Source organism: Epinephelus fuscoguttatus, linkage group LG14 (genome assembly GCF_011397635.1).
Source record: "Epinephelus fuscoguttatus linkage group LG14, E.fuscoguttatus.final_Chr_v1".
In the NCBI taxonomy this organism is placed as follows: domain Eukaryota; kingdom Metazoa; phylum Chordata; class Actinopteri; order Perciformes; family Serranidae; genus Epinephelus; species Epinephelus fuscoguttatus.
In genome coordinates this window covers 21,492,084-21,518,698 of record NC_064765.1, presented here as the reverse complement: position 1 = coordinate 21,518,698, position 26,615 = coordinate 21,492,084, and the positions used below count along the sequence as shown (strand labels likewise).

Below are 26,615 nucleotides of genomic sequence, written 5' to 3'. Positions count from 1 at the left end.
GACACAAAATGACCTCAAAGAAACACAAAATGACCTAAAAGAGACACAAAACAACAACAAGGAGACAAAAAATGATCTCAAAGAGACACAAGATGACCACAAAGAGACAAAAAATGACCTCAAAGAGATACAAAATGACCTCAAAGAGACACAAGATGACCACAAGGAGACAAAAAATGACCACAAAGAAACACAAAATGACCTAAAAGAGACACAAAACAACAAGGAGACAAAAAATGACCTCAAAGAGACACAAAATGACCACAAGGAGACAAAAAAATGACCACAAAGAAACACAAAATGACCTAAAAGAGACACAAAATAACAAGGAGACAAAAAATGACTACAAAGAGACACAATGATTTGTAATCTGGTTTGAGAGTCCTGAGACTTTTATGTAAAGCCAAACAAATAAAAACACTTTGCCAGAGCAGAGAGGGACAAGCCACACAGGGAACTGAAGAGGGACATCTCAGGACAGGGTCAATTTAGAGGATGGGGGAATGGATGGAAGGCACGTATCATAAATCTGACACAAGGGTGTCATGTTGTGTGTTTTTGGTCAAAACAAAAAACAGTTTGAACTTGACATATACCCAACACAGTAAAAGCACAGCAGTGGTTGTCCTCAGCTTCCTCCTGTACCGTGGGACACTAAACAAAACATGCATCAGCAAAAACTACTAATCTAGATATTTATACATACAATGGTACTTTGTACAGACTAGAGCATGCTGGAGGAACATGTAAAACCGCTGAATACATAACCAAACACTCTAATCCGTATAACCCCGTAATGTCTATTTTGGTGATACAGATGCACAGTTGAATTACACACTGCATTGTTGGTCGAAAATTCCAGCTCGTTTTTTGTTTGTTCTGTCTTCACCGGGTTTCCGGTGCGCGTCCTCGCTGTAGAAGGCATGTGACTGCGCGTGCCCGTACAGGCAGGGGGAGGAGTGTCTCTACGGTGCAACATTGTCTCGGCAAGCAACGTCTCTCCAGCGTGGCACTGTCCGTGAAGAAGAGTAGACTAATGGGCCGTTTTTAGCGGAGGAAAGCTGGTTTTATTTGACGAAATATACACAGTGAGAAGTCGTATGCAAGGCGCTTGAGGATCTACGCACTCATATCAGTGATTAATCGCAGGATTTTGGTTCATTTCTCGACGGGCCCAGATACAGCTTGATACCGAGAGAGAGACTCAACTCAGGTCCTTTCGTCCTGACATGGACACAGGAATTGTACCCGAAAAGAAAAGGTAACGGCAGTGGTAGCTAATGCTACGCAGTAGGCTATACTGTTGTTTAAGAGCTGACTGAACAAGTTTGGTCTTCTGTTGGGATTTAAGTGCTACTGTCGGTGTGACACTGTGGGCTTTGTTTCAAGGTTAACTGCCAGTTTCGCGTGTTTATTCGACAAAATACGTCCGCTAGCGACGCTATTACCGTTAGCAAGCGGCTAATGTAGCTAGCTAACGTTAGCTGTCATTGAACTGCAGTCATTAACGCTAAACTGTGTAGCTAAACTGTGTAGCTAAACGCTAACTACGTTAGTTGATTTAACTTTGTTTAACGTTATATTGATATATCGTGTTTTTAATTATTTTTTTTATCTTGTCTGCTAATACCACTACGCTCTTTTGTATTTTGTTGAGACCCCTCAGATAACACACTGGCGTTATTTACCTTTGTTTTGACTGTGACACACATAGCTTTATATCCTATTAATAGTACATCACTGGATGTGTTTGTGTGTGTTGTGACAAACTTGATAGTATTCAGTGAAAAGCTGCCAGAGCTCATGTGAGCAGTGTTGGAGAGTGGTGTGTAGTTTCAGATGAAATATTTAGGATTAGTGAAGTTGGCCTTGGTTTGAATTTCTCTTTGTTTTTCAACACTGTTACTGGTCTACAATAAAGTCTGATCAGAGGGGTAGTCTCATAGCTAAAAGACTTAAATACAAAGTTGTCATTTTGTTAATGTAAATCTACTTTAAGTTTCCCAAAACTTGTTTTCAGGTTGAGGTGTAACTTTACTCTTCAGCAAACAAACAAAGTGTATCTGCTCCATTTGGTAATTAAGAATCATTTTGATTTCTTCTTTCCTACCTAAATAATTCAAAGTGTGCTGGGAACTGGTGATAACTGACCTAACAAAGTAGGGTGCAGAACAAAAGCTGGTTCCTTCACCTGGCCAGTTTCAATAGAAAACACTTCAAACAAGGGTTGCGGCCTAAAATTGTTTCCATAATTAGTCTTTTGGTTACTTCTTAAGTGAATAACAGTTCACCAGCGACCAAAGTGGTTTGTTGGAATGACATGCTTACTTTGACAGGGCTGAGTCACATGGACAAAATCACGATATCAGGATATTTTTGAGTTAAATACTTGAGTTGTTCCCATATAATTCATTTCTGAGATTCCTGAGCTTGCACATTGGTGGATACCAAGCCCCTATTGGTACCATTGCATTAAAAAACCCAACTCAAATACTACCAACCATGTATGGATGAGAAATGATTGCTGTCATTGCTGAATTTCATGGCTCAGGTTAAACCCTTTGTGAGCCACGAACAAATACATACAGAGAATGAACCGCATAGAACTTTATGTTACTGTCTAGTGCAACATTTTGCTATTGACTAACGTTACACTTATTACTGGAAATCAATTTTTCCTTGCCACTCTCAAACAGTAGTAACCATTGGCTGATGTGAGGTTTTTTTAGACTAGTTGTCACTGAGTAAGACTATTAATTAAGCCTGGCAGAGTCCACACTTGGTGTAATTTGTAACTGACCTTCGCGGTGTTTCCTGACATGCTTCAGTTGGAACACAGTAATTAGTATTGACCGTAGAGGAGGATAATCAACCTGTGCATGCCTAGATTCTGCATCTAGCAGATTACTGATCTGAGCCTCTTTTTCTTTGCCAAACATGCATATTATGCAGATAGGTGATAAACTCAGTCTCTTGTGTCCAAAGCTTGATTTTTGCCACAGAACAGTCCTGGCTCCAGTTTGGGTTTACACTTACTGCACAGATTTAGATGGGGCGAAAGACGGTTCTTACGGGAACAAAAGGTGCAAGGCCAAAAAGTCATACGGTAAAAAGGGTTGGTCTTGAGAAGTGATCAACAGATGGTCAGCGGAGTCATTAAAGCGGAAACTGGGTGCTTCCTCCGCTGTCGGGTGAGGGGGTGAAATAGCAACAGTGAAATTCTCCCATTGAGGGTAACAAGAGACAGCTCCTCTGTATAAATACAGATGAAATCCTGAGTGTTTTTCGGTATTTTGTGGGTGCAATTTGTTCCACAGAGTTTAAGTTCTGTGTCATCCTTCATGCTTATATCCTGCTGAGCCCTTGTCAAGATGTTTTTTTAGGTGTCTGTGTCATGCACTTGTGCCAAAATGGCTGAGTGGCATATGTTAAAATGTCTAACTCAAGGACTGACTTGTAAAATTGTTGGCCCGTGTTGTCCTTTTTTCTCTTAAATAACCCTTGCTGAGAATGTGTTGTTGTTGCGTGCATCTAATTGCCTTATGGGCTTTACTCAGTCTCTGCCAATTTAAAATTTTGGCACTTTGCGTAGGCCTAGGGTAAAGGGACAACATCCTGTTCAGTTTCAATAAATATTTTCATCTCCAGAGCAATCAAGAGCTGTGATCTGGTTTGATGCAGTTTTGGCTGGTGTCTGAGAGGTGCTTTGGCATTATTTCTGTCATCTCTTAATCACTAGGGCTTGACGTCAATAGGAGTGGCCTAATGTGTGTAGCGATTCACTCTTCGGTAAATTGCAAGTTGCCTTGCTGCTCAAGTACAGTTGACACTTCTGAGCAGGCTAGTCAGAACTTGAAAGGAAATGGTGTCTCTTGCAGGTGCAGGGCAGAGGTATGTATTGTTTGTGCGCAGATTTTTCTTCTCTTATGTTTTGAGAATGAAGACAAAAATTAGGGACATATATGCTGAAGTATTTCTTTTATCGTACTGCTAGATCTCTGCTTTTTGTGGATGATCACTGTTGCTGATCTTGGTATTGTTAATGTGTTAAAAATGCAGAGGAAGTGGGTTTTGCAGGTAAGGTATATAAAGGAAAACAAGCAGTCTAAACTCTCTAAGCTCTAATTGTGAGGACTAATAGTGCAGGAAACTTGCTCTTCCCTGGAGGGTAACGTCTATAAAAGGACACCATATCAGAGTGTTTTTGCAAGTGTTTCATTGTGTAGTAAGATGTTATTCCGACATTTATCTGTGTAATGATGGATCTTTTTTCATTTTCAACATTAACAATTCAAGGAAAGAAGTACGAGAACATTACCCCCAATCCATCATGTCTTGAATATATTGCACATTTGAAATCTGTCAATGTGCTGTGCAGTTGTGCGGTTCTACTTCTTGCTTTACTAATACATATGTCCAACGTGTGCCCAAATATTTCAGTATTTCATTCTTCTTTCTTTGCCTTGGGTTCATGTCACTGTCTGTTAGCAAATACTATGTATGAATGATGATAACTATGAACTAAATTATGATGCCAGATTGCCATGAATAACTGTCCCAGAAAAGACATTTACAAATTAGACCTATATACTTTGGAAACTCTGAGACACAAATAGCGTTTGGGTTTGCTGTGATCTGACTGGATATGCTTTAAAAGACCAAAGGCCAGCAGTGTAAATGATTTAAGTTCCAAAATACTGACTTTTGAGCAAATGCAAAATCTGCCTGTCTCCCAGGCACCCGTCTTTCCCTTTGTCACATTTTAAGTCAAGAGGAAATTAAAAATACCTTGAACCCGTTAATCTCCACAGCCATACGGTGCACTCGGGTTGCAAATTGTAAGCATTATCCGTGATTGATTATTGGTAACATTGATGATCATTCAGTCGATTAATTGTGATTCTTTTTTTTAAAAAAAAAACAAAAACAAAACAGTATCAAATGCGTTTTTTCCTCAATCAAAACTCACAGCAACATACAACATACTTAATGTTTTTTTCTAACGTTACAGCATTCAGTGGACCGCGTCTTGCTCTCTTCCTGATGGATACTACTATCCCATCTGGTGTCACTGTCAGGGCCTCACTGTTTTGGCCGTCATGACATACCCATTTTTCAGTGATCAAATCAAATTCCTCCTAACGTTATATTCCGAGTGCATATCCTGTTTCACTCAGAAATACATCACAATACTGAAGCTAGATATTCTTGAAATGCTGTTTCCTCTGCACTTACAGGGGAAACCAAACACAATTGCATTTGTAGTCCAACCTAAAAGAATGACAGATTTATACATGTCTACTTTTTTAATGAATCCTTTCATATTATCATGCAAAGCATAAGTCAGTTGTCCAAGGCAGTAATTTTAACACTCCAGAGTACCCATGTCAGATGAAGCTTTGTAAATGACGACACATGGAAAATCAAAGTAAGTGAAATACTTAAAAAGTTAGAGGCTGACCGCTGATTCAGACTAGCCCAACCTGATGTAGAGGCTCATTTTAAGGATGAAAAGTCTATGCACTGGCCAAATGTAATCACTTGTAGAGGTCTTTGAGTTAGATTAGCTTGCTGAATAATTTATGATGTTGGTAAATTTGAGTATGTCTGCCAGGATCAAACCTCCCAGTGGAGAAGGACAGCCAAGAGTCCCTAATGGAAGTAGTTTATTATGGTGCACTTTGAACTTAATCTTGTAAGACTTTGGTGAAAATCTTGGATGCAGCAGAGGGTATATTGTGTATGAGGATACATAAAAACCTGATTTTGCTTTGTATGTATTTAGACCAACAATCTGTTGTAGTATATGAAATGTGACAAACTCCAGCAATTCCCCAGACTGCTGTAATTGTGATTTTAAACCCAGCAGTGTTTATAACTGGTGTTTATACCCCATATACTAGTTTTTTTTCCCGTACATGACAAAATGATATTAATTCAAGGTGCACTCAGTAGCCTTTCAGAGCTTTAAACCACCTCTCATGGTCTTTCGTCACGTTAAATGGAACTAGCTCAGGTGGAAACATTTGCAGAATGATGCAGGATGAAATAAAAACTATATTTTCACCAAGGAAATTGAATAAATATGTTACACATTCAGCATACATGTCAGTTCAGTTTCCATTTAGAGTTTCCCTCCTTTTCTTTCTTAATTTAAGTGATCAATTAGACCTATTTGTTGAGTAGCCGAACACAAGAAAATAGCTTACATAACAGCCATTAAACCATTATACCGAACTGCAGCTCCATTATTCCACTTCCAAAAATAGGGAGTAATATTGATTTTTATAATCCATTACAATATTCAAACTATGTTACACTAAAAGCATCATACTCCAGAATTTAGGGGATGTTCGTACAATGCTGCTTTCCAAAATGTCACTCTGTGGTATTAATATCACGCCATAAGTTCATTTGGCTGTAAAATAGATTTATTTTCAGCGTTGCTTTGCTTATCTTCCCATATTGGGTAGCGATTTTAGCTGTGGTGTTTCCCTGAGCTGGGTTATGTAATAGATAAGACAGAGTGTACTGTCACACTAAACAGGAATGACAGAAAGAGAGAACATGTCTCTTGCAAACTAGGTCAGCCTCGTAGTAACAAAATACACAAGCAACTTTGGCAGCATTGGCGAGGATGAATTTCATCATACACAGAGGTTGTTTACCAATTAATCACCAACAATCCTGTTCATATCTGTTTACTACTCAAATACATTTTGGTTATATAATAGCACTGGCTCTGTCGGAAAACAAAACAAGTAATTAAAGCTCCAAAATTGGAAATGTGATTTTGTATGCGGTGAGGCTTATCAGACAGAGGAGTGCAAGGCATGCATGACCATGTGCATTAATAGTGTTATGTAACCGTGGCCTCTCTGCTCACTTTTGTTTTAACATCAAGGGAACTATGTTTTTATCCCACGTTTCATGGAAAAGTATAACAGCAGTTTTCTTCTCCCTGATGTAAGTTTGAAAACGGTCGAGGAGGTTCATCAAATAAGCACAGTTTTACTTTTTTATCATGAAGTGTGACATTACTCAATAGGACAGAAGAATACAAAAACAAGTACAAAAGTAGGAAGTAGTATTTTATGTCAAAGGTCTGTATTCTTTAGAGTCGTACTGTGAAAAGAGGTTATGCTTCCAATACAATCTGCTGTTGTTGATTATCTGTAAGTTTAATTAAGTTTTCAGTTTTCCTCTGAATCTTTGGTATTGTAGTAAAACACAGTGGTTTAGACGCTGTACTGGTGTCATGTTGAATGTAGGCTTGGTTAAATGTCGTCCTCTGAGGCAGAGTGGACATGTACCTTTTTGTCTATTGGGCAAATGGCCACTGAATCTTCAGATTTTACCACCCACTCAACAATTTACTTTTGTTTTGTGGCTAGTTAGTGAAGCAGTTCCACCATCTACTTGAATATTTTACCAGCGTTTGGCTGGTGGATGGTGCACACTTTGTACCCTGGTTGTATTGCAGTAGAATATAACAGCTGCCCTTCATTTGAATAGCATTTACATAAAAGCATGCGATACAATGGGGTGCAGCTACTACAGAGGAAAACAGAATTGTATAAAGGCTTGTGTGAATCAATCCTCCAGCCTCCAATATAGGGCCACAGTTTGAGAACAGCATGTGGGGTTTATATGTCATTAGATCATCAGAAGCTTAGCCAGTAGCTTAGTGAGGGGATGTTCCCAGTGTGTACAATGGTTTGTTAATCATTCATGGTAATTTCACCCTGGAAATATACATTAACTTATATCCATGAATGTAGGTTGAAGGCCATGGTTACAACAGGAGCCAAAAGTCAGGCTTGAAAGAAAGGAGCTGTGTTGTTACAATACAGAATGCAGGTTAGGTAACTCAGTGATCAGCTTTCATGATGTCTTCATACTCTGGGTCTGTCCGGTGGGGGTGGACAGATAAATATTTATCAATGGAACTGGCAAGTGTCCAAAAATGTGGATGAATAGATAGGCTTTTAGCTGTATTGCAGTCTGGGTTAAAACATGTTTATATTACAGCAAACATAACCGTGTTTGAAGGGAGGATTCTTGCTTTACGCACCACCATAACCTCAGTTACATGTAATTTGTATCTGCAGGCATTTGTCATTAAATGGGGATTAGGTCAGCAGGGAAGGATATCCAGTATAAGTGTGGCTGGGCCATGATCTATCATGAATTAGATGTCAATATTTTTTTAAAATAAATTCCTAGGCCTGACTGGTTTCTGTTTTTCTGTTTTGTTTGTTACCTGCACAGTTAGGACATCACGCCTTGGAGTTCTGTTCGTGCTTTGTGCGACTATGTACACAGACACCTGAGCAACTGTCTGTACACAAAGTCCTCATGTGTTTACAGATTCATACATTTTATTTAGGCATTGCTCAGTGCCAGGGTTTTTGCTGCCCTGGAGACAAAGGCCCTGCTCAGACTTTTTACCCCAGAGTGCTTACTTTGTAATCTGTATTTGCATGAAAGTTTAGGTCTAAAACTAAAAGCTCTCCCTACCCTTCTGTACTTGCAATACCTGCCTGGAGACTTGATACACAGTAGGCAGAGCCTGAAATAACAACATGGCCACTGGAAAATGCTATAAGGACATAACAGATCAATTTTAATTAGGCGGTGTGCATTTCAAAGCTCAAGGGCTTTTGAACTGCCATCCATTTTGTTGTGATGCTGCTCCAGTGTCACCTTAATGCATTTGAGCTTGTGAGGCTGTGTTTGTGAGAAAGATAGTGGAATAAAGTCAGCAGCTGTCAGGTTGAGTGTCGCAGTTATGTCACAGATATAGCCAGTTTGTTTATCGGTCATGAGAGCTTCACACGTGCTCATGGTTTAATGACCATGTGAAGCAAAATCAGTGATTTCTTTTTAAACACATTATAAATGTTTGAAAATACTTGTTGAAAACATGCGCGAAAAGACAGGAACTGTGTATTATTGAGTTGTGTAGCGAGACTGTAAAACCGTTTCACCATTTCTATTTCCAGGATTTTTTCAGCCTAAAAGCTTGTTGGATGATGTGCTGCTGCCATCCTTACCTTAACCCGTCCCCTACTACACACACACACACACACACACACACACACACATATATATATATATATATATATATATACTACATTACTACCAATGTCAGAGCTCATAGCATCAGTGTTGTTGTGTTCGTCCATTGTGAATGTTGAGTTTGCTATGTCCCACGAGCTCTCTTTGCTCTTTCAGTTTAAGAAGTACATGAATAAACATCTCTGTGAAATGCCACAATAATATAAAGACAAGCTTAATAGCCATCACTAACGTACCGTACAGTCTTTCTGGCCAAATAGGCTACCTGGCCCACTGACAGTTACTGCCTGCTGTTGTTGTTGTGTGCTTCGTGCTAATGTTAGCTGCTGACCATGAGGGTACAGCACAGCCGTGCAGCACCTCCTGTTCCCTGGTTCTGGACCTCTTGTGTGCAGCCAGTCTTTTGTGACTGATTGGAGGCATAGCAAGTGCGCCAACTGTGCATGCTTCAATCTCGTGCTCCACTCTAGTCCAAAACACTGCTTTGAAGCCAGCTGCACCTGCCTCACCATAGTGAAGTTAGTTTTCATTTGGATATTTGTGTTTTTATGTCGGCAATAAGAGGACAGTGCACTCACCCCAAAGCTTTCCTGTTTACTGCCAGGGGCTGAAGTGGACGGTCAGTTTTACTATGAATAGAACCGCATGCACATCCACGTGACTGCAGCTCTCCACGGCCATTCAATGTAGACACTATGTCCCCACCTTAAGAGTGTACTTCACTTTGCAGCGGCTTGATCAGCTCTAAATCCCCAGCTCATTTTTTTCACAATTTTGAAACCTAATTTTATATACATGGTGATTTTTTATTTTAATCATTCAAATTTGGCTGGTTGGTTAATAACATGTTTTGTGACAAACTTAGTACACATAGTGTGTTTTTGCTTTACCTGGACCTTAGATACTTATGACCCATTGAATAATGAATAGATAGGAAGTAAATACCCTTCAGGCTGGAGGAAATGATGACACTTGCTGCCGTGGTGGAAGGAGACAAAGGGTTGAAGAAAATCATTCGGCTAATGAACTGCTTTTATGGTCGGAAGAAGTCGTCTCAAGATAAGGTTCTTTGTGGCAATACTCCCAAACAGGGGCAGCAGCATTATTCTTTATCTCGAGTCCTGTAACATTATCCCCACCACTCACAGTCCCCATCTTTCTCAGCTCAACTGTGCACTATAATGCATTGCCTTAATGAAGCATCTCTAATTCAGTTTAATAGATAGTGTCTGTATTTTTGATGGTATTGATTTCTAAATACCTCAGTATCCCGTAAACCTTGCTACAGCTCAAGCCCAGTGTTTAGCTTAAAAGCCAAGAACTCAATAAAATAGAGTGAATGATTAAATAGTGAATTGCGAAAGTCCTTGTGTCCTTTAAAGTCTGCTGTTCTTTGTCGTTTTTAAAATACTGCCAGGTCTTAAGATATTGTTTATAGTGTGGTGAGAGTCCATTAGCCAGAGCTTGGATAACTGCCTGGATAAATGTTGGATCTATAATGGAGCTACTACGAGCAGCAAGCAGTTACAAGGCATGCTCATGTAAAGTGATCACAGTTTGTTTGTCCTGCTTTTTGAAGGTGTCACTCAATCTGTATTTTTGTATTGTCTGAGTTAGTGCCAGTATTATCATGCTCCTCCCTGTAGATCCGCCCAGCCAGACGAATGTCAGTATGATTGGTGTCGCACTGTAGCTTGGCTGTGCACCAAGAGACAGACAGGAGAATCCGTGCCCCACCTCCCAGCCTATCACTTTTAGGGGGCGGTCTCCTTTTCTTGTGGTCAGCAGCCAATAAAACTGTTGCAGATAGCCATGTATGTAAATGAGTCTGACCGGGGTCCAGACGGAGGCTTGGCTGTGAGCTCGCTTGTTGCAGACTCCAGCTGCTGCAGCCTCCCAAGTGACAGGCCGGTGGCCATCCAGACTCTGTACACACACTCAGTTGGGAAGGAGGAATGTCAGCTCTTGTAGTGTGCATAGCTGGATCGAAACTAGTTCGTGGCCAAGCTGTGGCTGACCCACCACCTGTCTCCCGCAGGGTGAGCTCGGAGCGAAGGAAGGAGAAGTCAAGGGATGCAGCACGATGCCGGCGTGGGAAGGAGTCGGAGGTGTTCTACGAGCTGGCCCAGCAGCTGCCCCTGCCCCACAGCGTCAGCTCCGGCCTGGACAAGGCCTCGATAATGAGGCTCACCATCAGCTACCTGCGCATGAGGAAACTGCTCAGTGCTGGTCAGTATCTGTAGTTGTTGTAACTGTGAGTAGACAATTTAGCTTGGCACTTAGTCATTTTTAATTCATTCAATTCTGTTGTCCAAGTGATAATTAAATTGTGCAGCAATTTTCATTATTTCATTATCTTAGAGGCAGCTTGAGAACAAATTGTTCTGATAAAGGTGCCAAAAATTACATGGTTTTTTTTTTTTTCACTGTGATGAGCCACAGATAACTTAAAAATTAAAGGATCTTTTGGCTGACAGAAATGACACCCTAAAAAGACTGAAAGAAAAAGTGAGGCCAGTTTTAGATGCAGGAAAAAACAGCAATAGATGGTTAAACATTGCCAAGCAAGCTGTTAACTGTATGTAGTTGACAGAGTCAGTGTCCTGGACCCAGGCAAGGTTACATTAAGTCATTAGATTTAAGTAATGAACACTGATACAGATCCCTTTGCAGACTTTTCTGTGGGTAGTGCATTGTATGTTCTGGGTGTCTCAGTATCCTGCCCTGCATGTTCTTTTTACAACAAAGTCTTTATATGTCCTCGTGTTTTATTTTCTCTCCCTACTATCGTCACGCTCTTTCTTATCTTTCTTCCCTCCCCTTTTTTGTTATCTCCAGCAGATGAGCCAGTGGCAGATGAGGAAACAGAGCTTGAGATACAACTAAACAGCTCCTACCTAAAGGTTCTCGATGGCTTTCTCATGGTGCTGTCTGAAGACGGAGATATGATCTATCTCTCTGAGAATGTCAACAGGTGCCTGGGGCTGGCACAGGTTGGTCTGATTTGACTTGCTGGGTGGCAACTTTAAAAACACAACAGGAGTAAAGAACGTAAGGTTGATGGGAAACAGTGAGTCTGTTAATACCTGGTATTATCATGTGTTTTTGTGATCCGAACACTGGTGGACAGCTGAGATACATCGCTGTTCACACCTGTGTCTATCATGCGTCTCAAGATGACCACTTTGTTCAGATCTTATTACTGCCTATGTCACTTACGCTAGAGGGTTAAAGGGCACTGCGCACAGCTATTGCATCCATACTCTTACTAGTTGCTCGTTAGCATGCTTGCTAGTCATGTCAGTAATTGTGCCGGTACAGCTGGAGATGTCTGTGTCAGCAGAATTCAACACATCTCCTTCCAGTGTCAGTCACGACGGTCATGCAACACTTCGTCTAACTCAAAATGGGCATGTCAAGGAGCGTTAGCGCAATGATACCAAAACAACCACTGTGTTGTGCACTGAGTCATATCATAATGTGTCGTGGTGGGTGTTTACATGTGTATTCAGCGCTATTCGTTTGTGATCGGATCACCCAGGACGCATGTTGATACCTGGTATAAATATGCTTAGAGTCAGAAGCAAAAAAATATGGTTAATTTGGGTTTTGTTTTGTCTATAGATACTGATACAGATATATAGCCAAGTCTTACACGTTAGGCCTTTTATTGAAGAAGATTTTGAGTCACCATGCAGTGTCTAACATGCACAGCTATAAAATTAAACTACTTGGTAAACTGACTTATACTCTGTCCTCACTCTTTCTGCTGCAGTTTGACCTGACTGGACACAGTGTGTATGACTTCATACATCCCTGCGACCAGGAAGAGCTGAGGGAGATGCTGATCCACAAAATAGGTGAGGGACACCAACGGTGAGCTGACTAGTGGACAGAGTAGGGGAACACACTAGCACTCAAGGCTCCATTCAGCAGGGAATTCACTCTGTGCAGACCAGGAGGCTGTCAGAGCAAGTTATTATTATCTCACTTAAAAGTGATCAGAGTTGGCTGGTGTTTGGTGTTTTCAGTGACCTTTCACACAGCATTACTGGAACAGAACGCGACATCACTGGCACACCTCCTTTTTTGTTTGCATAACACATGTTTGCTCTTGTAGAACTTAAAGCGAGTTCAATCAAGTCTATCAGGCGAGCTTTGAAGTGAAACTAATTCCCGTTCAACCCTTTGAAATGTGATTCATAATATAATTTGCTATCAATGCATGCCTATCAATGCATGCCATTCATTGCAGCCCACATTTGCTTTGTCTGCCAGGCACTTTGATAGAAACTGATATTATTTCAGCTACTAGGCTGCAACTCCACTTCCTTTAATTATCTTGCTATGTCTGACCACAGTCCTTTACTGCTTAACATCCCCTCAGAATGCAAATGTGAGCGGCTAGCAGAAGTTTATGATCAGAGGCAGTTAACTTCTCTTCCTGTTTGATTGTTTTCAGGCTCCAAAAAGACCAAGGAACCAAACACAGAGCGCAGCTTCTTCCTCCGAATGAAGTGCACTCTCACAAGCAGAGGCCGTACTGTCAACGTCAAATCAGCTACATGGAAGGTAGGCCTCTGTGCAATCAATGAGGAAATACTCTTTAAAAATGTCAAAACTGTCTGTCAGTTCTTGTGGTCTGGAAATGGTCATTAAAGTCTTATGACCCCCCTGTTGTCGCTCTCTAGGTGCTCCACTGCGCAGGTCATATCCGTGTATATGACAACAATGTTGAGGACACTTCCAATGGGCACAAGGAGCCACCTGTCCCCTACCTGGTTTTGATCTGTGACCCCATCCAACACCCTTCCAACATCGAGGTCCCCCTGGACACCAAGACATTTCTCAGCCGCCACACAATGGACATGAAGTTCACGTATTGTGACGAGAGGTGAGTTTGCTCGTCTGAGTGAATGTTGAGAAGCTTAAAATGGATCCATTCAGCTGTGTTGTACTTTTTATTGGCTGTTAATGCCAAACTCTCACTGGCATAGTCACAGAGAGCCACCTAGTGTTCTGTGTAGGTACTACAGAAGACTACTTTGCAATGGGAGACTCAACTCTTGTGTTTTTTGCTTGTCCAGGATCACTGAGCTCATGGGTTATGATCCAGATGACCTGTTGAATCGCTCTGTGTATGAGTACTATCACGCTCTGGACTCAGACCATCTTACCAAGACTCACCACAACTGTAAGCATGAACACAAAGAGTGCAGTGAATTAAAACTTGCTCTTGAATCCACAACAAATTCCACCTGTTATTTTTGCCAAGCTTTTAACAAAATGTGTATATCTATCTTTAATATTGTTCCCCTTTTGTTTCTCTCTGCTCTTAGTGTTTGCAAAGGGCCAGGTCAGCACAGGCCAGTACCGGATGTTGGCTAAGAGGGGAGGCTTTGTGTGGGTGGAAACACAAGCCACTGTCATCTACAACAACAAGAACTCCCAGCCACAGTGTGTTGTCTGTGTCAACTTTGTGCTCAGGTACTACTAATGCTCTTCGATGAGTCAGTCTTTTCAGAAAGGTTGTCAGTGTGTTGGTTTGCTTTAAGTGTAGTGAGGTAGCTGGAGAAATAGCATCTACAAAAAAAGATTACTGACAGTGTGAATGGTCTTGTGGTTATTTTCAGAACCATTAAAAATACTCAGTCAACTCAGTCTTACAGTTTCATAACTGTGTTACAGTGGCATCCAGGAGGAGAAAATGATCTTTTCTCTGGAGCAAACTGAGGATGTGAAGCCAGTGAAGGAGGAACAGGTGGGGGAAGAAAAGGTTGTAGTCAAGAGCAGCCAGCCCGACATGTCTCCAACCTTGCTGAAGGAGGAGGAGAAAGTTCCAGAGCTGGACGTGATCAGACTGTTCACTCAGGCGGTAGAGGCCCAGCCTCTGGTTAGCCTGTATGACCAACTGAAAGAAGAGCCAGAGGCCCTGACCCTGCTGGCGCCAGCTGCTGGAGATGCCATCATCTCCCTGGACTTCAGCTGCCCTGGTTCGTGGTCTCGTGTACACACACCGAAAGTTCTCCACAGTGGGAATCAGGAACCATCTAACCTCCCTGTGCCTTCTGTTACAGATTCGGACATCCAGCTGCTGAAGGAGGTGCCTCTCTACAATGATGTAATGCTTCCCTCTACCAGTGACAAGCTGGCTCTGCCTCTTTCCCCTCTGCCACCCAGCGAGCCTCTCGATGTCACCACCACCAGCTCTGAGGTTGCCAAAGCTGAGAGCTTTGCTCCAGCACCTTCCACAACATCGACCAGCCACAGCTCCTCAGAGGTCAGACCCAGTTATTTTTCATTTTTCAATAAAGTCAATAAACTTTTATGTCCATTTACGAATGTACTCTTCTCTTTAGACCGACAGTTCGCTGGACTTTTGTTTCCCCATGGACTCAGAGATGAGCTCAGATTTCAAACTAGACCTGGTGGAGAAGCTGTTTGCCATTGATACAGAGCCGAAGACCCCCTTCAGCACACAGGTAATCATCCCAGGAGATAGTCTAGATTTTACTGCATTAAAACCAAGTTGTTGATCTAATACAGCAAAACAGTTTCTGCATTCTCATTCAGAAGACCTTTCTGTCTCCCCTTCAGACAATGGATGACTTAGATCTAGAGATGTTAGCGCCCTACATCCCCATGGATGATGACTTCCAGCTGCGCAGTCTGACCCCAGATGAGCCTCTTTCTTGTGGGTCAGTCAAATCCCTCCAGAGTTCTCCAGTCCACGTCACGCAGGACATCCACAGCTATCCCAGCTCCCCATTCAGCGCACCAAGCAGTCGCACAGCTTCCCCAGCACCACTTAGCGCCCGTCATCCTGTCACCATCGTTACTAAGAGGTAATTAATATCGCCTTGGGATCAGCTTATCACTTCTGCTGTGCAGAGATAGCGATAGACTTTGTCTGTCATTTTGATGGACAGGGTCCTATTTTGTTACGTAGTAATCTGTTATCTGTTATTTTAACTCCTTATGATTATAAGACATATTTAATAGCATTAAAGTTTTTATTTTTCAATACTTAATATACAGATCAAGCTTTTAGATAAAGCTTTTTTTAAGCAGGGGTGTAGTGCTATTTGTTTCGATATGTGCGCCTATGATGTGACAAGCAGAGTTAAGTTGTGGTTTGTTTCAAAGGCTATGTATCCGCTGTTCCCACGGTGACAAGTTTACATATATTAGTCAACTGTAACTGTTAAATGAAAGCATCTTTTGCTGCCTTTGCATCTTTACTAGTTGACAGTTGGCAGCTCTACACGGGGAACAAAATGATATAATTGACTGTGCTGCTCAAGGGCTACCACTGGTAGCTACTGGCAACTTTTAAGGTGGAATGTTTTCTTGCATGTCGCTCAATGTTTGAGTTGATGTTCAAATATCAGTATGACAACTTTGATCATTCATTTTGTTTTGAGTGGCTCTATTGCATAACATAAGCTTTTGTGAGTCTTAAAGTGCTTTAAAATGTGTTTAAAATTCAACTGGATAATGTGAATGTTTTATTTCCTCACATGGAGGAAAAAAAGTGGCGGAGCATCAATCTGGTTCACTCTGCAGCACTAAACCTGTTTATTAAGGTGTGACGAGAAAAGATAAGCAGACACAGAGAAGTCAAAGAAACTTAGGACACTCAGCTGCTGTGATATATTGCAGTTAGATGTAGTGATAATGCCAGCTAGACAACGAGGTCATGCACATGAGATCAAAGACAAGACCAGACACCAGTAAATCAATTCGCACAAGCCACCAACTGGACAGGAGTGTGAATTACTTCTAATCTGTTCTAAACTGTAACACGTCCTCTCTTGCTGTGCCACAGGACCCCACAGCTGGACAAAGAAGTCTCGCTCAGGACCCTGGCAGCTCAAAATGCACAACGCAAAAGAAAACTGGATGACGTAAGAGAGATGATTGAACAGGTAAGTCCTCAACATCCACGTTAATGTACTGCAGATCATACTTTATATGTACAGATGGAAGGTTTGAGTGTCTGTATTTGATGATTCTTTCCAGGGGACTTTGTCCAAGGAACACGTGGAGAAGGGCAAAAAGCTGAAGCCCTCAGAGTCGGGAACAACCAGGACCATACTTCTGCTGCCTACAGGTGAATAAACATAAATCATTTTAGATTGTTGCATACCGCCATCTGAACCTTAACTCTTATCATGTTAAATTTGTCAGCATTTTTTTACTTTTAGTCCTCAGATCATTTTTATTGAACATTTCAGTCTTTCATTTTTCATTTTAGCCAAACTTGTGTCACATAAGATTTTATATCTCATCAGTATCTGATAAAAAACACAGGTTGAATGATGAAGAATGCAGCTTTGTAGGAAGCTTCTCATCTTGTGCTCTGGTGCTATCATCCAGACGTGGGAACATGTTCTTTGCACATTTATTTTGGACCAACATGATACAATAACCAGCCTGGGGTCCAATGCTCTCTTACAAAACATTATAAAACAGTGGGGCCAAACATAACCTCCTGTCTCTCGACTAAGCCTGCTGATTGTTATTGTTTAATTATAACTTCAGTAGGTTACTCCAAGTCCTCCTGACTGGGCTCATTGTGTGCTGTTGGTGTAGTCCTGATATGGTGCACGCAGCACAGGGAACAGAACTGCAGCATTGGGGGGAAAAAAAGTCTAATTTGGTCTGCGCTTTTGTGTCAGTAAAAATAAAGAGAGTTAAGTCTCATCTTTTTTCCATCAACAATATAGCATGTTGATATTGTCACTCCCAAGTGTTTATTGACGTAGCTGCCTTCCATCGTCTCACTGCAGTCAGAGACAAGTTTTTTGACAGACATATTCAGTCGTAGATTTCATTATAAGGAAATTAACCCATCTCCTAAATGTCTTGTCCTTCCTCAGATGTGGCCAGTCGTCTGCTGGGCAGCACAGCAGAGGGCACCAGCTCCCTTTTTACCCTGCCACAGCTTACCCGCTACGACTGCGAGGTCAACGCCCCCTTGCAGGGTCGCCAGTACCTGCTGCAGGGGGAGGAACTGCTGCGCGCTCTGGACCACATCAATTGAGTCAATGCTTAGCCTGCTCACTGCTGGACTAGACTGGACACTACAATTTCCTCCCTCATATTGTCACTCCCTCTCCACGACCCCTAACCTCACCCCCACTGCCCCTTATTTATGTATCTGTATGAGTTTGACTATAGTCTGGCTGCTGTTTGTGCACCCCATGTGATATCTGCAGCATTCCACCGTGACAAACACCATAGCAGCATCTGGGTTTTGGTGCAAGGGATTCAGACATCATGAGATGTCCAAATTGTCGTGTTTTTTTTGTTTTGTTTTGTTTTGTTTCCTCTCTCTTCCGGGGAGTCTCTCAGCACACAACGCCTCGACAGATGACCCTTTTCCAGCAGGTCACCAGACCCTGGCGCTACTGCCAGCAGTGTATTGTAAGCTTCAGTCGCACAATTTATATTTTCTTAAAAAGAAAAATATTACCAGCAATATATATTAAGCCTTTTTAAAGTCGTTTTAATGGGATTTGAACAATTTTATTTTTCCTCCCATACTTGTATGTTGTAGTACTCGTACCTAACAAGATGTCTTTAGTCCAGAAGTATGAACATATTGTTTAAGCCTTAGGTGGTTTGAATGTTATCTCCATTTACTAGCTATCAGTCTTTGAGGTAAATGCATTTAATTGTGTAGCAGTCCAGTACATGTCACTTTATTATTTTACTGTAAGTGTGTGTTACTGTACATATACCAGGGAAATTTTAATTTACTCAATATGGCTCCATGGCGCTGACTCTTGCTCTCAAACTGAAATCTGAGAGCAGCAGCTTCACATCTCTTTGTTTGCTCTCTATCATGGATGATCAGCATTTTTCTCTTAACATGAAGTGAAATCATGTTTTTGGTTTTTACTGTGCGTGACATACTCAAAAACAGTCCGTTTAAAATAAGTGGGATATTCTGATACTTGTGTGATCATTGTCATCGTTCTAGCACTCGTGAGTTGTCAAACTTGTTTGCTCAGTTAACGGTAGTCTGTTTATACCATTGATCCATGCCATATTGTTGGGTCTCTCATGCTTCTTGTTGCCGTCTAACATTAAATGGCTTTAATAAAGTACACTGTTTCAGGTTTCATTAACTTGAGTTTACAAACGCTGGGCCTCCTTCACCATTAACAACTGTGTTAATTAGGAACCATGCCATCCAATAATTAGTGTTGCTATTCATAGGCTTGAAGTGGACCTATTTCTGGACCTGAGGTCTACCCACATAGTATATTCACTGCTGCTACAAAATGTTGCAGGTCATCCCTTGAGGAGGTAACACATCTTCCAGGACCATGTAGATCTATTTACAGAGTAACAAGTAACAGCATCCCATGCATTGTTCTTTTCTGTTATTTTATATCTTCTACTATTAAATATAGCGTCAGTAGAAGGTCGTCCGGGTCATCCACTAATCGGAAGACCAGTGGTTCGATCCCAGGCTCCTCCAGTCTGCATGTCAAAGTGTCCTTGAGCAAAATACTGAACCCCAAATTGCTCCTGATGGCTGTTCCACTGGTGTGTGAGTGTGTTAAAAACTGAGTAGCAGGTGGCACCTTGTACGGTAGCCTCGGCCACCTGTGTGTGAATGTGTATGAATGGGTGAATGTGACTCGTAGTGTAAATTTCCTTAAATTTGGCACAAACGTCCACCTGGACTCAAAGAACTGATTAGATTTTGGTGGTCAAAGGTCACTGTTTTTAACCATAACTTCAGGATTGATACACTAATTATGACAATTTCACACAAATGTCTAACAGCATACAACAGAGTGATGACATTTTATGTCCAAAAGGTTGAAGGTCAAATTTAAACATCATAGTGTTCTCAGGAACATTTAGTCAGATGCTGAATTGGTGACTCAAATCTTGTGTGTCCACCTTGAAACTGTGCTGATTGTAAAGATCTGTGCTGTCAGGTTGAAGATGTGTGTGAAGCATCAGTGTTTTAGAATTAGTAGCGTCTCTCCAGCAGCATCCATATTTGAAGCACTGTCTACTGTCATTGTCATGGCTACGTATGAGTCTGGACACATACTGTATGGATGTAAACTGTAATTTGGCTGGTTCATAGACATACAACTGCAATTTACTGACACACTGTCAATTTAGGAGGACAATGGGATTCATGGTCATGAGAACATGGGTGCGAACAATTCTGCAGTTCAAAAATATGTCATGAATATGATGTTGACCTTTCTCAAGTACAAATTGAAGGAAAAAACAGGAATATATTGGTGAATGAGGCTCATTGTGCTTCAAGCTGTGGAAACACTGACGCATGACTAGTTTTGCTGCTTTGCAAAGTAAGAAGAAGCATTCTGTAGAGGTAGAAAATACATTTATTGTACTCACAGAAACCTGGGAATAAATACTCTACTGTTAATGCGTTTTAAGTTTTTAGGCGCTGTCAGGTTCATGACCATTCACACAGCTTGAATTGAGAAATAACACTGAAACCATTGTGTTGTTAACAGCCATCAGACATGTAGAGAAAGACTGATGCAGATAAGTTTAAACCTTGGGGATACATACTGACACTGCAGCCTTTTTGCTGGACTTTCCTACCAACAATTTATTTAACAAAAGTCTTCAAATACTGGAGCTCAAAGTTGTACATTTAAACATAATGTAATCATGAGGCCATCCCTCCTTCAGGTTAGCATGACAAAGCTAAATCGTGCAGTTATTGTCACTCTGTGTACTCTGGAGTCATTTGCAGCCGAAGCAACTCGTTTCCTCTCTGCACCATCATGGTGATTTTGTCGCTGCTGCGAACGGCCTGGTAGATCTCCTCTGACGTGTTCACCTTCACTCCGTTCATCTCCAGCACGATGTCTCCTGGGAGCATGCCAGCTCTGAAACAACATCATACAAGCTCAGTCAATGAACATTGAAACATGAAGAGCAAGAAGGACCCTCCGCCACACAGCCGCACCCACAGTCGCTTGGTCTGCTCACCTGTTGGCCGGGGAGCCCATGATCACTCTGTGAATCAGGATGCCATGCGTCACGTCAGGGAAGGATGGATCCCTCAGCTTCAACTCTGCGATGATGCTGAAGCAAATCAGAAACAGATTTAGACACAGGGGTGCTGTAACTGTATGACGCTCCACCCAGTCTCACTGCGGGCATTTCTATTTGTGAAGCATTTACCTCGGCGTCAGCGTCAGCATCATCACACCAATGTACCGCCGCTTCGCCTCTGACTCACCAAACCAAGAATCTTAAAGGAGATGCACAAAAATAGGATGTGTAAAAATAACATCTGTCATAAGAGAGAACTGTCGGATGCTACAGAGCATGTGGGAGACAGAAGGAGTGTGTGATGTGTAGCTTTTGATTCTTACTCTTTTTGTTTGCTGCCTGATCGAGAAACAGCCTCAGGCGATCGGACGGAATAGCAAATGAGATCCCTGCGGTGACCTTCATGGTGTTTATACCGATGACTTCACCGTCCTAATTAGAGGAGAGATAATGCATTCAGACAAGGCTTTATGCACCGATGTGTTATTAAGGTCCAGCAACCTCAATCGGAGTCTGTAAAGTAACGAGCAGTTGTGTTGTCCATTCAGGCGTCACACACCGCAGTCACAGAACAGGTTTGGTGTCATTTGAATGTGATGATCCTGTGACTCACCAAGTTAATCAGGGGGCCTCCAGAATTCCCAAACTGCAAAAACAAATCAGTCACATGTGACATTAATATGAGACATTTCTGAGTCACAGTAAAGTCTCTCCTGTTTCCTAACATATTTACACTTTTGTTGCTAACATCCTAGCAACACAGCTAAACTGCAGTCAAAACAACTGTTGTCCTCTTTACCTCACCATGGTAACTCTGTGCACACACATCCACCGATCAGCCACAACGTTTAAACCTCTGACAGGTGAAGTGAATGACATTGATCATCTTGTTACAATACAATGTTCCTGCTGCAGACCAAGTACACTCCGTCGTGGCAGCGGCACTACCTGGTGATTACTGACATTGGGGAGAGCTATTGCCACAAGGGGGTGTACTTGGTCTGCAACTGTGTTTGGGTGGGTGGTGTGTGTCAAGTGGCATCCACATGAATGCCAGGACTCGAAGGTGTGCCAGTAGAACACTGCATTGTAATGTGATGATCAATGCCGTTCATCTGTCTGCGGTTATAGTGTTGTGACTGATCCGTATACATCCTTTAACATAGTTAAATTCAGAATACTCACATCAATGGCTGCGTCAGTCTGGATGTAGTCCATGTCGGTCTTAGATAGTCCCAGCTCCTTACTGCCTCTCTGCACCGAGCTGACGATTCCTGACGTGATTGTGTTGCGTAGAGCAAACGGGCTTCCCATGGCGACCACAAACTCTCCTTGTCGAACATCAGACGACCGACCGAGGGTGAGCGTGGGTAAAGGATTCTGCATGTTGGGGGAGAGGGGTGGAGAGAAAGAGCAGCTCTTAGGTCATTCAATAATAGAGCTTCCTATTTTATAAATGCCCTTTTTTCCTTGTTGCAGTCATACGCTATCACAGTTCAGCTTTTCGAAGGGGAACTGAAGACCATTCATTTTGCTGTGGTGGTCTTTCAGTTGACTGTATGAATCACAGGCTTGTTATTCTCAGGCAAAAGATAGTCATGCTTCAACGGTTGTACAGGGGTTTTCATTGAGACTATTTTTATGATGCTAAGGGACTATAACGCTGCTTTATATACAGCTTTTGTCATCAAAACCTAACCCATGACCTCTTGAGTAGGCGTACAGCCGAGCACCAAGACTCCAAAATGCAAAAAAATCCATATTAAATAATGACAAGAATGAAGTTTGAAGGTTGTCTCCTTAAGATATTGCTAATTTTGACTGCATTCTTTTCTTTTGGTTTTCTGATTCTGTCTGTTACAGTCATGATACTGACAGCTTGCATCCCTGCTTATACCACTGTAATAGAAGCATCATGGATCAAGCGAAGTAAAAAAACAAACAGTTCCTCTGGCAGAGATTATTATGGTTAGTTGCTCACCCTTGAAGTGATTTTGATGGTGGCAATGTCTGCCGCCTGATCAACATCCTGCACAGTGGCGTTGTACGTGTCTCCGTTGTTGAGCTTCACGCGGACGCCTCTCTTGTTGGCCACAACATGAGCATTGGTGACGATGAGGCCGTCACTGCTGATGATGAAACCAGAGCCATTTGACAGCGGGACTTCTCTTCCTGAAAATGGGTTTCTGTAAAACAGTAAAAGCAGTTGATCAAACTCAGCCTGGAAGCAAAAACAAAAAAACCCCCAAACTTTGTTTTAGCAGCTGACAAACAGGCTGCTTCAACAAGATCCAGTAAACAGGCCCCAGCTTGAGGGCCTCATCATGGCAGTTGATAATGTGCTCAACAGGTGGTCCCCAGAAAATGGGGAATAGTTTCTTTTCACTACTCGATTCACTATAGAAGTGAGCTCAGTGGCTCAGAGTCTTATGAGTGACAATTCTGATCATAAGTTTCATTTCCTCCACGGTTATTTCCTCAACTGTAGTTGAGGACAACTATAGACATCATACCTAACAACCAAAATCTTTTCAGGTCCCTGAAGCGAAATCTTATCAAATGTGATTCCATGCTTTAATGTTTATCAATTTAGGGGTCATTGACAGGAGAAAGGTTGAGATCCAATAGAGCACACTCACATAGTCACAGAGTTACAGTTAATCACTCTATCACAAACCAGTCCCAGGCCATGAAGTGTGGCTGTGACAAAAGACAATCTAGTGCTCAAGTGTTGAACTGAGTAATTAATTATTAAACAGAACATAACCTGCAACTCTAATATCTATTTATAAATGTGCACTAAATACCACACATCCCCTGATCATAACGTCACAACTAAAAACTGTCCCTTGTTTTCCACGTCATCAAATTAAATGCTTTGGATGTTTCAGTTGCTGATATTAATAAATTAAATAAATTATTTGTGAGCTTTGCACTTTATGATGGACCTTTGTCATCTTAGATGGTAAATGATTAGCTTGACACAGATACCAAAATGATCACTAGTCACTGTTCTACCACACAGATGTGACACTAAGTCAGCAAAATAACATCACATTACCTGACCCAAAGGCATCTCAGCTATGTGGCTACTGCACTTTATCACATTCTTTTTTCCCCAAAATTTTACAGAATACATTCAATACATGGAATATAAACATTCCAGATTTTCAGTATAAAAGTTGTAGAAAATATATGTAATAATAATAATAACAATAATAATAATAATAATAATGTAAAATTAAATGCACTTGCACAACAAATAAAATGTAGGAAAAAGTAAGGAACATAACGGAAAAAAACCCTCAGTATAGGCTAAACAGATGAAACAAAACTGAAATGACTAAATAATCTGATTGTTTTTGCCAATTTATAATATTCTAGTTTTAATTTTTCAACAGTAGTCAAGTTTGTCTTTAAACTGGTATGTTTAAAAAATGTATAATTTTCCCCTCTCAAGTGTCTTCATAAACTCCAGTTGGTACAGAATTCACTCCTGTTCTGCAGCAACATCACAACATCCTGTTAAATATCACATTGATTTCAAGATTCTGCTTCTCACCTATGAGGCCCTTCATAACCAAGCCCCTTCCTGCCTGTCTGAACTCCTTCATATCTGCACACCCTCTCGTACTCTTAGATCCTCTTCTGCAGTGCAGTTCAAATCCCCACCTACCACAGGTTCTAGACCCTTCAGTCGTTCTGGAACTCTCTCCCCAACGACATTCACAATATTGACTCCCTCTCCACTTTCAAATCCTGTCTGAAAACACACCTTTTCAAGCTGCCATACTCGGGCTGATTTGATGGTGACACAAATACGGTGACCTCCACTGATGAGGACGACTTTATGATGATGATTTTATACCTAAAATTTATAATTACAATTTTTTGTCAAATAATTTTATTATCTTTTACTGTATATTACTGAATTGTTGTTTTGGTCTATGGCTACATTGCTGCTTGTTTGTTTTTTAACTGTGTCTTGCAAGGTGTCCTTAAATAAAATGCATTACTATCATTATTTTCTTATGTATGTAATTTTTTGCTAAAAAAATAATCAAGTTAATTATGTACTTTTCATCAGCCAAGAAACTGGGATTGTTGAAAATTAGTAATATATCAATATTTGCTAGTGTGACATCTGTTTTTAAAATGTTATGAAGGGTTCCCTTTGTAAATCAAACCAAAAACTAGAGGCATGTAAACAGTCTACAAACACATGTTCAATCATTTCTCCTTCACAATCAAGTACATTTTAAGATATATAACATTTCTCCTCGTTCACAGTTACAAAAAGTGCATCTATTCACAATTGGGAAGAAACAGCGATTAGCTTCATCACATTCTTTATGTTGTGTTACTAGTATTGTGTGCCCATGGTAACGTTATTCAAAATGGTCACTGATTTTACTAACTGTGAATAATAAATGGTGTGAGTAAAAAAAACAAGCTTGTAGTGATAACATAGCCTTGAAGGTGGTGTAACATATGCTGTAACTTCATTGACATTACTGTTCCATATGGCACCTTTTCAGTCGACTCACCTGACCACGATTTCAATGTACACCACAGCTGGAGTGGACTTTTCCACCACATCTGCAATAAAGTTATATCTGTAGCGGGGGCTGTCGGGTTTATAGGGAGAGGCACACTGAGCTGTGGGGAGGATGAGTTCACGAATCCGCCCGGATATGGAGACACTTCCGTCCTTCACTTTGTCATCCTTCTGGCTGTCCAGCAGCACCGCACCGCACAGTCCCAAACCCACCGACACTGACTTGATCAGAGAGGAGCTCCTGCTGCTGTCCCGACCACCCTGTCTGTCCCACTCCTCCACCGGGGGTCCTTTATCCAGGCTTGTGTTCCTCTCTGCTCCGCTGTGGTCACATATCACAACAGAGGACACCCTGCTGACTGTCCTCTCTGCCACAGAGTTAAGTCCACGGCTCTGACACCGACTGTGTCTCCCAAGTGCCAAGAGAAAACACCTAGTGAGGGGAGTTGCTGCCATGTTGCATCACTTCAGTCACACCGGTCCGGGAGTTTTTAAACAGTAAAACAACCTTTTAAATCCAAATATATTTACAGTAAGAGCGGTCCGTTTTGTACTACATGTAATAAACACACTGTTCATACAAATAAAAACAATACAACACGAACAGGTCTTGTGACTTTCACCGTTATCGACACCTGACAGTTCACAGCGACAGATAAATCAACAACCTCAGCCCGGAAGTTAGACTTTAGAATGAGCATGCGCAGTACACTTATTCTTCTTCTTCGATGTTTTTTTGCACTTGAGATGCGACTTGTTGTCTTACTGCCCTCCATAGGACAAAAATAGAAATAACAGTTTAAAAATAGCTAATAATAAATAAAATGTACTGGAAGATGTGAAGGACATAAAAATCTACAAAGACTTTTAATATTTTAAAGGACACACATTTTCTTGTGGCTCTGCA

The 26,615-nt window shown here is 41.4% G+C and overlaps 2 protein-coding genes across 3 annotated transcripts; one reads left to right on the top strand and one right to left on the bottom strand.

Annotated features, from left to right (window-relative positions):
• The first annotated feature begins 958 nt into the window (after positions 1 to 958).
• Positions 959 to 19,196, top strand: hif1aa (hypoxia inducible factor 1 subunit alpha a). 2 transcript variants are annotated; one of them, XM_049595320.1, is made up of 15 exons: positions 959 to 1,261; positions 11,120 to 11,310; positions 11,923 to 12,074; positions 12,857 to 12,941; positions 13,544 to 13,653; positions 13,773 to 13,975; positions 14,169 to 14,275; positions 14,421 to 14,568; positions 14,770 to 15,074; positions 15,159 to 15,361; positions 15,441 to 15,563; positions 15,679 to 15,926; positions 16,910 to 17,009; positions 17,104 to 17,194; positions 17,964 to 19,196. In XM_049595320.1, exons 1-15 carry the CDS (start codon positions 1,230 to 1,232, stop codon positions 18,125 to 18,127), a joined length of 2,262 nt encoding a protein of 753 aa, XP_049451277.1. In that variant the 5' UTR covers positions 959 to 1,229; the 3' UTR covers positions 18,128 to 19,196. The 2 variants fall into 2 exon arrangements, with proteins under 2 accessions (XP_049451277.1, XP_049451276.1); XM_049595319.1 differs by having other exon boundaries at positions 11,920 to 12,074.
• A 121-nt stretch (positions 19,197 to 19,317) lies between these two features.
• On the bottom strand, positions 19,318 to 26,398 carry LOC125900377 (serine protease HTRA2, mitochondrial-like). Its single transcript, XM_049595321.1, has 8 exons — positions 25,698 to 26,398; positions 23,132 to 23,336; positions 22,336 to 22,530; positions 21,764 to 21,796; positions 21,474 to 21,582; positions 21,280 to 21,349; positions 21,085 to 21,180; positions 19,318 to 20,981 (listed from the first exon to the last, which is right to left on the bottom strand). Exons 1-8 carry the CDS (start codon positions 26,162 to 26,164, stop codon positions 20,816 to 20,818), a joined length of 1,341 nt encoding a protein of 446 aa, XP_049451278.1. The 5' UTR covers positions 26,165 to 26,398; the 3' UTR covers positions 19,318 to 20,815.
• Between the last annotated feature and the right edge of the window lie 217 nt (positions 26,399 to 26,615).